We start from the raw sequence: 13,658 nt of genomic DNA, 5'->3' as shown, positions 1-13,658 counted from the left end.
ATACCTTACCTTGATTTGTACCTGCCTTTTTCAGGGCACAGACCGTACAAGTCTGCCCAGCAGTATTTCCCGCCTCCCAACCACCAGTCCCGCCTCCCAATACTGACTCTGGCACACCGTATAAGTCTGCCCTCCACTATCCTCGCGTCCCAACCACCAACCTCTCTTCCCCCACCTGCTCCGCCACCCAATTTCGGCTAAGCTTCTGAGGATCCATTCCTATTGCACAGGATTCCTTTATGCATATCCCACACGTTTGAATTCCGTTACCGTTTTCATCTCCACCACCTCCCGCGGGAGGGCATTCCAAGCATCCACCACCCTCTCCGTGAAAAAATACTTCCTGACATCTTTCCTGAGTCTGCCCCCCTTCAATCTCATTTCATGTCCTCTCGTTCTACCGCTTTCCCATGTCCGGAAAAGATTTGTTTGCGGATTAATACCTTTCAAGTATTTGAACGTCTGTATCATATCACCCCTGTTCCTCCTTTCCTCCAGGGTATGGAGGAATAGGGGTGATATGATACAGACGTTCAAATACTTGAAAGGTATTAAACCGCAAACAAATCTTTTCTGGAGATGAGAAGGCGGTAGAACGAGAGGACATGAAATGAGATTGAAGGGGGGCAGACTCAGGAAAGATGTCAGGAAGTATTTTTTCACAGAGAGGGTGGTGGATGCTTGGAATGCCCTCCCGCGGGAGGTGGTGGAGATGAAAACAAGATATCGCCCCTTTGCTGTCTCTCTCACTTCCTCCCCCTCCCACCTATGATTACTTCATCCTCGAGACTGGGAAAAAAAAAAAGCCTGAAGCCGTTATTTAAAGCCAAGCCGAGCTAGAATGATGTTTGAGAATCAAACAGTGAAGCTTTTGCTGGAGAAAATGTATGTCATGTTTGGATCATACAATTTCAAAAAGACCGTATATTTAAACAGCGGTAAGTAGATGGCTAGTTGATGTTTCTTTATTATTATTTATGAAGCATTCTTTACAGATTGGGTTTTATGGTAAGTAGCTCTAAATATTAATGTTTCCACATCTAAAACTCGTTTTTGCAGTAATTGCCCCCAAACAACAAAATCATTGCAGACAACAGGGCACAGCTCAGATATTTATTTATTTATTACATTTGTACCCCGCGCTTTCCCACACATTGCAGGTTCAGTGCGGCTTACATAGCAAATAGAATTACAAAGTCTTGAAGGAGAGTATTACAAGTTGTAATAAACATAGTAATAAGGGTTTTTTAAGGATATGTAAATTGAACATTGAGAGGTAAAACAAAGATAGGATGAGCAAAGGAAGAGAGATTGGGAGGGATACGGAGTGGGAAGGATGGAGAGGAAAAGATTGAGGAATAGTCATAAGGAGATTGGGAGATAAGGTCAAAGGTATGATAATCGTCAGAACAGAATCATGTGGGTGGGCTTAAAAGTTAGGTAGGGTCATTAGGGTAAGCTTTCTTGAAGAGATGGGTCTTCAACATTTTTCTGAATGGTAGATGGTCGTTGATTTTTTGGATGGACCTTGGCAAAGCGTTCCAAAGCTGGCTGCCCAAAAAGGAGAAACTGGATGCATAGGAAGTCTTGTATTTAATGCCTTTGCAGTTGGAGAGGTGTAAATTGAGGTAGGTTCGAGAAGACAGTGATCTGTTTATTTAGTTTGCCTTCATTCTTTTTGTATAATGCTATGAAATATTTTCCTAACAGAAATACGTATGATAATCTTGCTTCTCCTTCCTCTGTAGACACTAACGCCAGCTCTGAACACAGGAGAGGAATAGGAAAGTGACCTCATCAGCATCCTTTTGAATACATTTGCGTGTTCATTGTGCTGTGAGCCGGCGAGCTCGTTGGTTCACATGCTTGTCGGCTCTCAGCATTGTGTACTAGCAAATGTGGGCACTAGTCTGTTGCTAAAGGCCTCTAGTGCCCGCGTTTACTTCTGAGCATCGGCCCCTTTGAGTGTGCAACTCCACAGGGAGGAGGTGTTGAACTGTGGAGCCTCAGAAGGTTCACATAGTTGGGAATGTCTGCCAGAGTGCTGCACTTGTGGACATCCATGAAAGAAAAGAAAGTCAAGAGTGAAATGAGAATTAAGGGCAGGTGACTTGAGGTTGTGCAGGTAGAGATTTTAGAAGTTCTGAGGAGGTAGTTATCAAATTCAAAAATGAGCCACTTGTGATTGGGATGTTAAGTACTAAACCCAATTAAGGAATAATACTGCAGGTGTGTTAGGCATCACACTGCAATTCTCAGTACATTGTGTGGCTTGAGCACCACTCTGTACGCAGAGAATCCTACTTCCAGGTAAACAGGCTCACTTTCCCCAGGGACTTGGCATTCTCACCTGAGTCTGGCATTTGCAGAGTGATCCTGATTTGTTTTTAACAATTTCTCTCCTCCTACTGTTATCAGTCAGGATGTTAACAGATTGGAGCCATCTCCATCCAGAAAATCTGCTTTTCTGTGTTTTGCAGATCACAGGAGTGTCTGTTCTGAGAGCAGGGGAGACAATGGAACCAGCATTGCGAGCTGTCTGTAAAGATGTCCGGATTGGCACAATCCTTATCCAGACAAATCCATACACAGGAGAACCTGAGGTAAGATCCTGAGCTTGGGCAGTGCAGTTGATGCAGGACACAATTCCTCTGCCACATCTGATGGGCCAGAAACAGCTTCCGAAGTTCTGTCAGACTAAGATGTTGGATTTCAGAATTTTTAAATTCCATTTTCTGAAAATCCATGTTATTCTGTTTCAAAACCTGAACTTACAGCAAAAGAAATAACCTCCTTGTAGTGCAATATATCATTTATATTCTGCCAACTCCCAATATGGTCCAAAGTGGATTACAAACACAAATTAACAGAAAAAGTCATACTAGATATTTTCTAAACAAATCTTTAAACAGTTCCAAAAAGCACTATAAGAATGAAATGTGGTTCAACATGGAGAATCACAAAAATGAATTCAAAAAGAGGAAAAATAAATTATACTAGATATATCCTAAATAGATAAGTATTTAAATATTTTCAAAAGGAGCTGTAAGAATGCATTGTTTTCAAATCATTGGGTAAAGAGTGCCAGACTTTTTTTTTTTTCGTTTTTTACTTTACTTATTTTTTATTAAGAATTTCAGTGCAAGAACATTTGGAAACTGGCAAAAGAACAACTTCCCAACCTTCCCCTCAACACTAGTGTACATATAGCACCAAAGAAAAGAAATTCAAACAGCTCAGATTTAGCTCAGATTTATCCAACTGTGAAACCTGTAGCCGCTACTGAATTCAAGAGGGGAAACAAAATGTACAAAAATAATAGACTGTAACCCCAGGTCCTCCCGCCCCACTCAAGCCATCTTCAAACTTGCAGACTGCATCAGGATGAAGCTATCCATGCTTTTATTCTACATAATAGACCGCCATATTAGAGAGCTGAAGATAGCAGGATGATATCGCAAAGCAATTCCCCCAGCCCCCTCAGGTTAGCATTGGGAAGAATGGAACATTTATAAAGGTATAGAGGTCTATGTCTTTTCATGGTGCAAGTTCTTACCTTTCAAATTACTGGAGATTTCATCCTATCTTCTCAACTCAGCACAGATAGATCTCCAAAATGGAATATAGGCGCCTCTGTGGATATTCAGGGTCTGGCAAATGCCATCTTTGCAGCCAGTAAAAAAGTCAGTGCCAATTGTTCCAAATCCATAGGTAAGGCGTTGGACTTGAATAGCATGATAGCGCACTGAATTTTCTAAGATCTTTTAGCGAACTCTCAATACTGAAGGAAAAATAAGTGAGAGTAGCCTGCTCAAGATGACTTAACATTCATTGGAAATGAAAACAGGTCTATAAGGTATTCAAGGCTAGAACCTTCAAAGGTTTTGTAAATCATATATGCTAACTTAAAATCAATATGAGCCTGTACAGGCAGCCTGTGTAAATGCATTAGAACAGGAGTCGCTCTATCAAACTTCTTCAACCCAAAAATCAGTTTTGCTGCAGTGTTAATGTCTGAAGTTTGATGTGAAGTTTCGTCATGATAGCTTATATTAAACTGTTACAGTAATCTAAGTGAGATTTAGCAAGTGCCCTAACCAGTAGGGAAAATTGCTCTTAGAAAACAAAATAATGAATGGCACGAAGGCGTAATTTTAGGAAGACAGAACCTACTACTTGGTTAACCCTTCAACTCAGAAGAACGATCAAAGCTCGCACACGTGACACTGCAGAGCAGTACATGTCTGAACTCATTGACCAGATGTTGGAATCAGCAGCAGTCTCAGATTTGCCCCAGGAATTTGTGGGGATTCACGCAAAGGCAAACACCAGTTCTCTTGCATGTTATAACATAGTAAATAACAGCAGATAATGACAAATAGACCAATCCATTCTGACAGGTTATGCCCAAAGTAAGGATTCAGCCCTATAAATTGATTACCTGCTGGATGTCTAAGCCAGTTTTATTATCTTCTTTCTTTGTTGGTCCTCTACTGTTCAGAGTAAGTAAGCAAGCAAAGAAGCTCATGTCCAGAATTTGGGATCTCTCAGCCTCTTAACCCTGTTCTTGCCTTTGCAATCTGTCACAGTACCAGCCTCCCCCACCCTCTCTAGAATGTACCATGCACAGTTGCTGCTGCTGCAATTTCTGATGCAGTAGTAAAGGTTCTCAGATCTGCATTTTGGAAACGGATAGAGCCCTGGGAAACTCAGGAATGGCTTTGTCAGTGGATATTTCTTACTGGTGTAACCAGCAGTGTTTACTTACCCTCCCTGTGTCTTTCTAACAGTTCTGTTTCTCTCTCTCTCTTGCTTATCCTCCTCCATCCATTGTGTCTCACCAGCTGCACTACCTGAGGCTACCAAAGGACATTAGTGAAGATCATGTTATCTTAATGGATTGCACAGTTTCTACAGGTGCAGCTGCAATGATGGCAGTGAGAGTGTTGCTGGTAAGGCAAAAGCAGCTGTTGAGATCTCTGAAATAAGTTTTTTTTTTTTTTTTATGTGATCATTTCTTTTTCCTCTCTTAGTGAAACACAGCTCTGTATGTGTTTTCTTACTAGAATAGCAAGGGATGCTGCAAGGCAGCCGTGAGGTGCATTGGCAGAGCTGTATGTGTGGTTCTCATTACTAAAGTAGCAGAAGTGCTACATAACAGGACTAATGTGCATTGACCATGCTATATGTGTGATTCTCAGTATTAGAATGGCAGGGGATGCTTCTGTGTAGGACTAAATTAATTCTTTATTGAAGAAGATATAAGGGAACTACCCATGCCAGAAATAGTATTTAAGGGTGACAGTACAGAGGAACTAAAAGAAATCCCGGTGAATCTGGAAGATGTAATAAGTCAAGTCAATAAGTTAAAGAGCAGCAGATCACCTGCACTGGATAGTGTACCTCCAGGGGTATTGAAACTCAAAAATGAAATTGCAGGTCTCCTATTTTGTAATTTGTAGTTTGTCATTAAAATTGTCTGTGGTACCTAAAGATTGGAAGGTGACCAACATAATGCAGGGGTGATCCTGGAAGTTACAGACCATAAAAAAGACTGCCCCCAAAGCACAGCACAAGATCAAAGAAAAACAATTGAGGGAGACAAATATAATTCCAACCAGGGGAAACAATTTATTGCTAATACTAAAAATGTGTAAGATACAAAGGCTGATAAGTCCAAAATATCAAGACAACTGAATAGGCTCGATGCAGTCATGCGTGTCGGCCTACAAGTGCCTGTCTCAGGAGTCTGAGGTATTCCAGTCAAGTTGACAATGGAAAATTGTTAGCCAGTGAATGGTAGTACAGGGATATCAGCCAATAAGTCACACTATAACATAAAAATGAAAAACTGTCAAAATGCTGTCTTGTTTGACACTCAATCAATCTCATTTCTACACGTTGTTGAGTCATCATTTTGACAGTGTTACAGCTTTGTTATAGTGTGGCCTATTGACTGATATCCCTGTACTGCCATTCACTGTCTAACAATTTTCAGTTGTTAGCTAGACCGGAATATCTGACTCCTGAGCCAGGTGCTTGTCGTGCTGAAACACAGGACTGAGTTGAGTCCGTTCAGTCGTCTTGAAATTTTGGACTAATCAGCCTTTGGGGCTCATTTTCAAAGCACTTAGACTTACAAAGTTCAATAGATTACTATGAAGCTCATTTTCAAAAGGGAAAAACGTCCAAAAAGTGGCATAAATCTGCATTTGGACATTTTTCTCACAAAAACGTCCAAATTGGTATTTTCAAAACCGATTTTTTTTAGACCATTTTCTATGAAGTCCATCAGAAGTGCGTTCAAATCACAAAGGGGCGTGCCAGTGGCATGTTAAGGGTGGGATCTGGGTGTTCCTAACACTTGTAGTTTTTCAACTATAATGGAACAAAACAAAACCATCCAGAACTAAAACTATGACATTTTGAGCTAGACCTGTTTTTATAACAAAGCACAAAAAGGTACCCTAAATGACCAGATGACCACTGGAGAGAATGAGGAATGACCTCTCCTTACTCCTCCAGTGGTCACTAACCCCCCTCCTACCCCCCACAAATGTAATTTAAAATATTACTTGCCAACCTCAGATGTTATACTTGGGTCCATTAGAACAGCATGCAGGTCCCTGGAGTAGTCTAGTGTTGGGTGCAGTGCACTGCAGACAGTTGGATCCAGATCCAGACCCATACCTCCCCCTACCTGTTACACTTGTGGAGAAAACTATGAGCCCTCCAAAACTCAACAGAAACCCACTGTACCAACATATAGGTGCCCCCTTCACCCTTAAGGGCTATGGTAGTGGTGTACAGTTGGGGGTAGTCGGTTTTGGGTGGGTTTTTGGGGATTCTGCAGACAAGATAGAGGAGCAATGGTGAGATGTATACCTGGGAGCATTTTATGAAGTCCACTGCAGTGCCACCTAGGGTGCCCTATTACTTTCCTGGGAGATCTGGGGGACCAGTCTACTAAAACTGCTGGCTCCTCCTACATCCCAGTGGCTTGATTTTGTGCATTTTGCACTTGGACATTTTTTTTTCTGAAAATGGACCAAAAAAGCGAAATGTCCAAATCACAAAACCTTGTTCAAAACAGTGTTTAAGGAAAAAAGAGATGTTTTTCTTTTTTGAAAATGATCACTTTGCCTATTCAGATTTTGGACAGATGTCATATCGAAAATGTCCCTCAATGTAATTTTGTAAGTCTGAGTGCTTTGAAAGTACACCTCCACATATCTTACACATTTTTAGTATTATCAATAAATTGTTTCCCCTGGTTGGAATTACATTGGTCTTCCCCAATTTTTTCTTGGTTGTAGACCATAAGCCTGACATCAGTCCTGGGCAAAATGGTAGAAACTATTATAAAGTGCAAAATTACTAAACACATAGACAAACATGGTTTAATGGGTCAGAGACAGTATGGATTCAGCCAAAGGAAATCTTGCCTCATCAATTTACTACATTTTTTTTTGAGGGTGTGAATTAATATGTGGATAAAAAGGAGCCGGTTGATGTTAAATTTTCAGAAGGCTGACTCCTGAGAAAATTGCTGACTCCTGAGAAAATTAAAAAGTCATTGGATAGGAGGCAATCTTCTGTGGATCGGGAACTGGTTAAAATAGAGAGTAGGGTTGAATGGTCAATTCTTTCAAGTAGAAGAGGAAGGTGAATAGTAGGCATCTGTACTGGAATTAGTGCCTTTTTTAAAAATAAATTTGTTTACAAACAGTAATAGACTATTCTCTATGGGATTAGTGCTTTTTAACGTATTTATAAATGATTTGGAAATGGGAAGAATGAGTGAGATGATCAGATTTGCAGATGACATAAAACTATTCAAAGTTTTATGAAATTACAGGAGCACTCTGTGGGATTGGAAGACTCATCCAAATGACAGATGAAATTTCATGTGCACAAGTGCAAAGGGATGCACATTGGGAAGAATAATCCAAACTATAACTACATATGCAAGGTCCCATATTAGGAATTACCACCAAGGAAAAGGATTTAGGTGTCATTCTGGACTATCGGTGAAATATTCTTCTCAGTGTGTGGGAATGATACAAAAAGCAAACAATGTTAGGAAGTATTAGGAAAGGAATAGAGGCTAAAACAAAGAATATTATAATGCCTCTGCATTGCTCCATGATAAGAGAGTATTTTGTGTAATTCTGGTCACCACATTTCAAAAAAGATGTAATGGAACTGGAAAAGGTATTTTTATTTATTTATTGCATTTGTATCCCACATTTTCCCACCTTTTTGCAGGCTCAATGTGGCTTACAATGTATCGATCTTGATGGAAATAGTTTAGAAAATAGACAATTATTGTTACATAAAGATCTTGAATAGTATAGTAGTAACATTTAGACAAGCAGGTAAATGAAAACAGTTGGAGGAGATGTGTTACATTAATATGTGTTGATCTTTGTGGTATGCCTTATTAAAGAGGTGGGTCTTCAGAAGTTTGCGAAAAATAGTCAGTTCGTAGATCGTTTTTAAGTTACGCGGCAATGCGTTCCATAACTGTGCACTCAAGTTGGAAAAGTTTGCATACGTTAGCTTTGTATTTTAGACCTTTGAAACTGGGGAAGTGCAGATTAAGGAATGTACGGGATGATCTTTTGGCATTCCTGGGTGGTAAGTCTATCAGATCTGACATGTACTACTACTACTATTTAGCATTTCTATAGCGCTACAAGGCATACGCAGCGCTGCACAAACATAGAAGAAAGACAGTCCCTGCTCAAAGAGCTTACAATCTAATAGACAAAAAATAAATAAAGTAAGCAAATCAAATCAATTAATGTGGACGGGAAGGAAGAGAGGAGGGTAGGTGGAGGCGAGTGGTTACAAATGGTTACTGAAGAGAAGACTAGACGATTTAATATAAAAAGTTTATTTACAATTGTACTGCATACCTTTTATGAGGTATGCAGGAAGAGTCAAAAGCAATGTTAAAGAGGTGGGCTTTCAGTCTAGATTTAAAGGTGGCCAAGGATGGGGCAAGACGTAGGGGCTCAGGAAGTTTATTCCAGGCGTAGGGTGCAGCGAGACAGAAGGCGCGAAGTCTGGAGTTGGCAGTAGTGGAGAAGGGGGGGGCAGTAGTGTAGGCTGGGGCATTTTATGATTTTATGAACTAGGGAGCATATCTTGAATGTGATGCGTTCTTTGAGTGGGAGCCAGTGTAGCTTTTCTCATAGGGGTTTAGCACTTTCATATTTTGTTTTTCCGAATATGAGTCTGGCTGCGGTGGATAGCACATAAACTTACAAAGTTCCATAGGGTACTATGGCGCTCATTTTCAAAGTATTTAGACTTACAATCAATTGTTTACTCTTTCAAAAAGTACAAAGACAAGGGAACATTCTATGAAGTTACACAATAATACTTTTAAAACAAATAAGAGAAAATATTTTTTCACTCAATGTATAGTTAAGTCTGGAGATCATTGCCAGAACAAGTGGTAAAAGCAGTTAATGTAATTGGGCTTAAAAAAGATTTGGACAGATCCCTGGAGGAAAAGTCCATGAACCATTAAGGCAGACCTGGGGAAAGTCACTACCTATCCTTGGAATTAAGTAGCATAGAATCTTGCCACTTTTTGGGACTCTGCCAGTTATTGTGACCTAGACTGGCCACTGTTGGAAACAGGATATTGGGCTAGATGGACCCTTGGTTTGACCCAATAGTGCAACTCTTATTTTATCTACTAAGGTGCAATGGTGCTGTATGTGTATTTCTTGGTATTGGAATAGCTGGGGTGCTGCAGGGCAGGAGTGAGGTGCTTTAGCAGGGTTATACGTGTCACCTAGTACTGAAAGCAGTTCTCTTTACCTCTTTAGGATCACGATGTCCCTGAGGATAAAATTTTTCTGCTGTGTCTCCTAATGGCTGAGATGGGTGTACACTCTGTGGCTTATGCCTTCCCACAAGTGAAGATAATCACAACTGCAGTGGATAAGAAGGTGAACGATCTCTTCCACATCATCCCTGGTATAGGTAAGTGATATTCTCTTTGTCCATGTTGCAGAGTCTAAAGAAGGCTGGGTTTGCAATGGAGCACAGTTCACTCAAAACAGAAGCATGTCAAAGTACTTAGTAGAAAGTACAGGTCATTGAGAACAAGAGCTGTATGTTGTACTTGACAGTGAATGGGCTGCAATGTGTCACATCTGACAGGTTTAATTCTGTGCACATCCTGGATGTGTTGCCTGAGGGCACTCACTATTAGCAGTACAGAAATAAGCGGAGTCTTTGTTAGAACTGCAGAGTATTTTGCAAGTGTGACTTGAGCAATGGCAGACTTCTATCCACTGATGATTAACTTTGGAAAAGCTTTCATTATTTCTTCATGATTGCATGATTTTTCTGGAGCTATGAGATAATGCTAGATGAAAACTTAAGCACTGAAGTGTAATAACCCTTTCTTTCTTCCTCTATCCTTCGCTTGTCAGGTAACTTTGGGGATCGCTATTTTGGGACAGATATGCCTGCAGACTGGAGTGATGAGGAGGATGTCAGCAATATCTGAAGGAGCCTTCTCCCGGAAGTCAGAGACGGCACCTTCCACAATTTGTGTATGGTGCAGATAAATTCAGGGTGGTCTTTTTTTTTTAGCCAAAAATAAATGGAAAAATGTATTTGTGAATCGCTCCTGAAGAATTTAAACAGGATATTTGATGCACAGATGCTACAATTAGCACTACAAATCTTAATCTATTTAAACTCCTTATCTAGTTGCACAAGTGTTTTTAAAATTAAAAAAGAAAAAAACAGTTCATGTTGAAGGAGTCATGTTTTTTTTCCTTACAGACAATTATATATTTTGTTCTGCTGTGTTGACAGATTGGAGTAGTTGGGTGGGGGGAGGATAAAGTAAGGATAAATAGTAAGGGAGACTATGTGGGCATGTGTGTAAAGGTAGTGCTTAAGAGAGAGAGAGGGGTAACAGGACTGAAGGAACAGTGAGAGGGTAGATTGGTAGTGAGGGGGGGGGGCATGTAGTAAATGAGCTACAGATGGGCAACAGAGAGATGGACTTGGGAGTGGTTGGGTTTCATGTTGACTCAGATAAAGCTTTTTAGGGGTTAGAGACTTTTGCAAGCAAGTCTTTGGCCAGTAAGTCTAACTGATATAGTTCCACACAGGATGTAGCAGACCACACAAGATCTGTCACCATAGAAACAGCAGGTTGAATCTTTCTACTGTGACGGTTTCTGTGACATCTCTGGAAGCAAGAGTCCTGTATCACAGCCATGACCGGGACAGTGTCAGAGGTTCATAGTTTTATTAGGACAGGCTCCTTTTACCAGGGAAGGCAACACTGCACATGACAAATGTACTGAGCAGTGAATGCACACGATCCCATCAAATTCTTTCGTTTCTTTGCCATATACCAGTCTCATCCTCCCTTGGTTTGTACTTCTGCCTTCCAAAGTGTGACTATACCCTTTTCATATTGAATCTTAAGCATCAAGCACTCACGCAAGCTGTCGATAGCTTTTCATTTTCATATTCATCAGAAGTGATCATTCAGTTGCAGATCTTGGTATCATCAGCAAAAAGACAAACCTTTCCTAGACATCCCTCTGCAGTCTTACAAAATCCACCCCAGGATGGTTCTTGGTGGCTGGAGCAGTTACATGTACATGTTAGAATGCACCTTTATTGTAAATCTTGTTTTCTCATTTAAATTAATAGAAGTCAAATGATTTTTGCACCTCATTGCAGACCAGTGTGTTAGTATGTGTGCAGATGTCTGAGCTGCTTTCTCCACTTAAAAAATATGAGACTTTTAACATTTTCAGTTTGTATGTAGTGAATATGCAAGCAACATTTTATAAGAATATTAATAAAGAGGCATTTTGTATTACTAAGTAAAGTAATGTAGTAGCCGTGTTAGTCCACTTTTAAAGGTAATGAACAGGGCCGCCCTCTGTCGCTCCCTGGCATTGAACTTAAGCGCCTCACCTTCGAAAGCACAGCAAGCAGCAGCAGACCACTCCTTCTTTCCGTGTCCCGCCCTCGCCTGACGTAACTTCCGCAAGGGCGGGACACAGAAGGAAGGAGTGGCCTGCCGCTGCTTGCGCTTTCGAAGGTGAAGCGCTTAAGGTCAGTGCAGAGGGCCCGGGGGTGGAGAGAGGGCCTGGTGGAGGGGGGGGGGGGGGTGGCCTTGTCCCGGGCCTGGCCCAGTCTCTCGGCAGCCCTGGTAATGAATATAAATAAAACAAAACAGAGAAAAGAAAATAAGATATCTTTTTTATTAGACTAATTTAATACATTTTTTGATTAGCTTTCAAAGGTAACCCTTCTTCAGATCAGAAATAAACAAATGTTGACAAATATCAAAATGTAGAAGAGAGACACCAAAGCATTCCAATGACAGTCTCATAGGAAGAGGGTGGAGTGGGTTAGGTGAGAGACAGGGAGAGATGGATGGTTGATAAGAGGGTGACAAAGCAGTAGAATTTTACAGTTTATAATGGGCTAGAAAACCCAGATCTCTAAGTTCTCGCTGGTGGGTGTCAGATTATTTCATCATTTTGACTTGTCTTTCCTTTTAGTATTTTCACCATAAGATCCATTGATACAGTATTCTGTTTTGTTTTTTTTTTTGAAATGCTGTCCCACAGAGGTGACATTCTGGTTGGAATTGAAATGTTTAATATTATGCCTATGTAAATTGAGTTTCGTCTTTATCATTTGGCTTGTTTCTCCAATATAGCACCCTTGTTCACAATTTTTACATTGAATGATATATACCATATTTTGAATTGAGCCAGTGAAGGATCCCAAGCCAGATTCTAAAGACAAGACTCAATTTACATAGACAAATTTTTAAACATTCCAATACCAACCAGGATGTCACCTCTGTGGGACGGCACTTTGGAAAGCGAGAACAGTGCATCAAAGATCTTATGGTGAGAATACTAGAAGGAAACTTTAAGACAATCTAGGAACATAAGACCTTTGAAGTCAAAATGGTGAAATATTTTGAGACCGACCAGACAGGACTTATAAGATCTAGGTTTTCTAGCCCATTATAAACCACAAAATTCTGCTTTGTCACCCTCTTATCAACCATCCATCCTGTCTCTCATCCACCCAGTTCTCCCTGTTTCTCACCTAACCCACACCACCCTCTTCCTGTGAGACTGTTATTGGAATGCTTTTGTGTTTCACTTATATATTCTGATAATGTCAACATTTGCTTATTTCGGATCTGAAAAAGGGTTGTCTTTTAGAGCTAATCAAAAATTTATTAAATTAGTCCAATAAAAAGGTATTATCTTCTTTTCTTTTCTTTGTTTTGTTTCTGTTTATTACCTTTAAAAGTGGACTAACACGGCTACCACGTCACTTTACTCAAGATGGAAGATACTGCATACAGTGGCATGAAAAAGCAAATGAACAAATTTATGGAGAAAGAAACAAAAGTGAGAACAGTCACCTTTACTTTCTGACAATCAGCAAGAAGAATGATGTCGTTCCCAAAGAACTCAAGATTAGAAATCCTTCAGCTGCTACTTACAATTCTGACTATATAGGCAAACTCTGCACTAGTCAGAAACTAAGAAATGATTTTATAAAAAGTAAAAAATGATAAAAAGCCAAAGAGAAGAAATTATAAGGAACATGGAGGAGCTAAATCCCCC

General features: G+C 40.3%; 1 protein-coding gene across 5 annotated transcripts in view; it reads left to right on the top strand.

The window, feature by feature from the left end:
• UCKL1 (uridine-cytidine kinase 1 like 1) overlaps nt 1–10,783 on the top strand; it is an 88,831-nt gene extending 78,048 nt beyond the window's left edge. For all 5 annotated transcript variants that reach the window (XM_030212306.1, XM_030212304.1, XM_030212305.1 and 2 more), the window contains exons 12-15: nt 2,481–2,603; nt 4,845–4,952; nt 9,846–10,002; nt 10,458–10,783. In XM_030212306.1, coding sequence (XP_030068166.1) covers nt 2,481–2,603; nt 4,845–4,952; nt 9,846–10,002; nt 10,458–10,534 — 465 coding nt within the window. In that variant the 3' untranslated portion in view covers nt 10,535–10,783. The remainder of the gene's footprint in view (nt 1–2,480; nt 2,604–4,844; nt 4,953–9,845; nt 10,003–10,457) is intronic.
• The last annotated feature ends 2,875 nt before the right edge of the window (nt 10,784–13,658 follow it).

This window comes from Microcaecilia unicolor, chromosome 8 (assembly GCF_901765095.1).
Source record: "Microcaecilia unicolor chromosome 8, aMicUni1.1, whole genome shotgun sequence".
Taxonomy (NCBI): Eukaryota; Metazoa; Chordata; class Amphibia; order Gymnophiona; family Siphonopidae; genus Microcaecilia; species Microcaecilia unicolor.
Note: the sequence above shows the minus strand (reverse complement) of the source record. Positions and strands in the feature narration are given on the sequence as shown.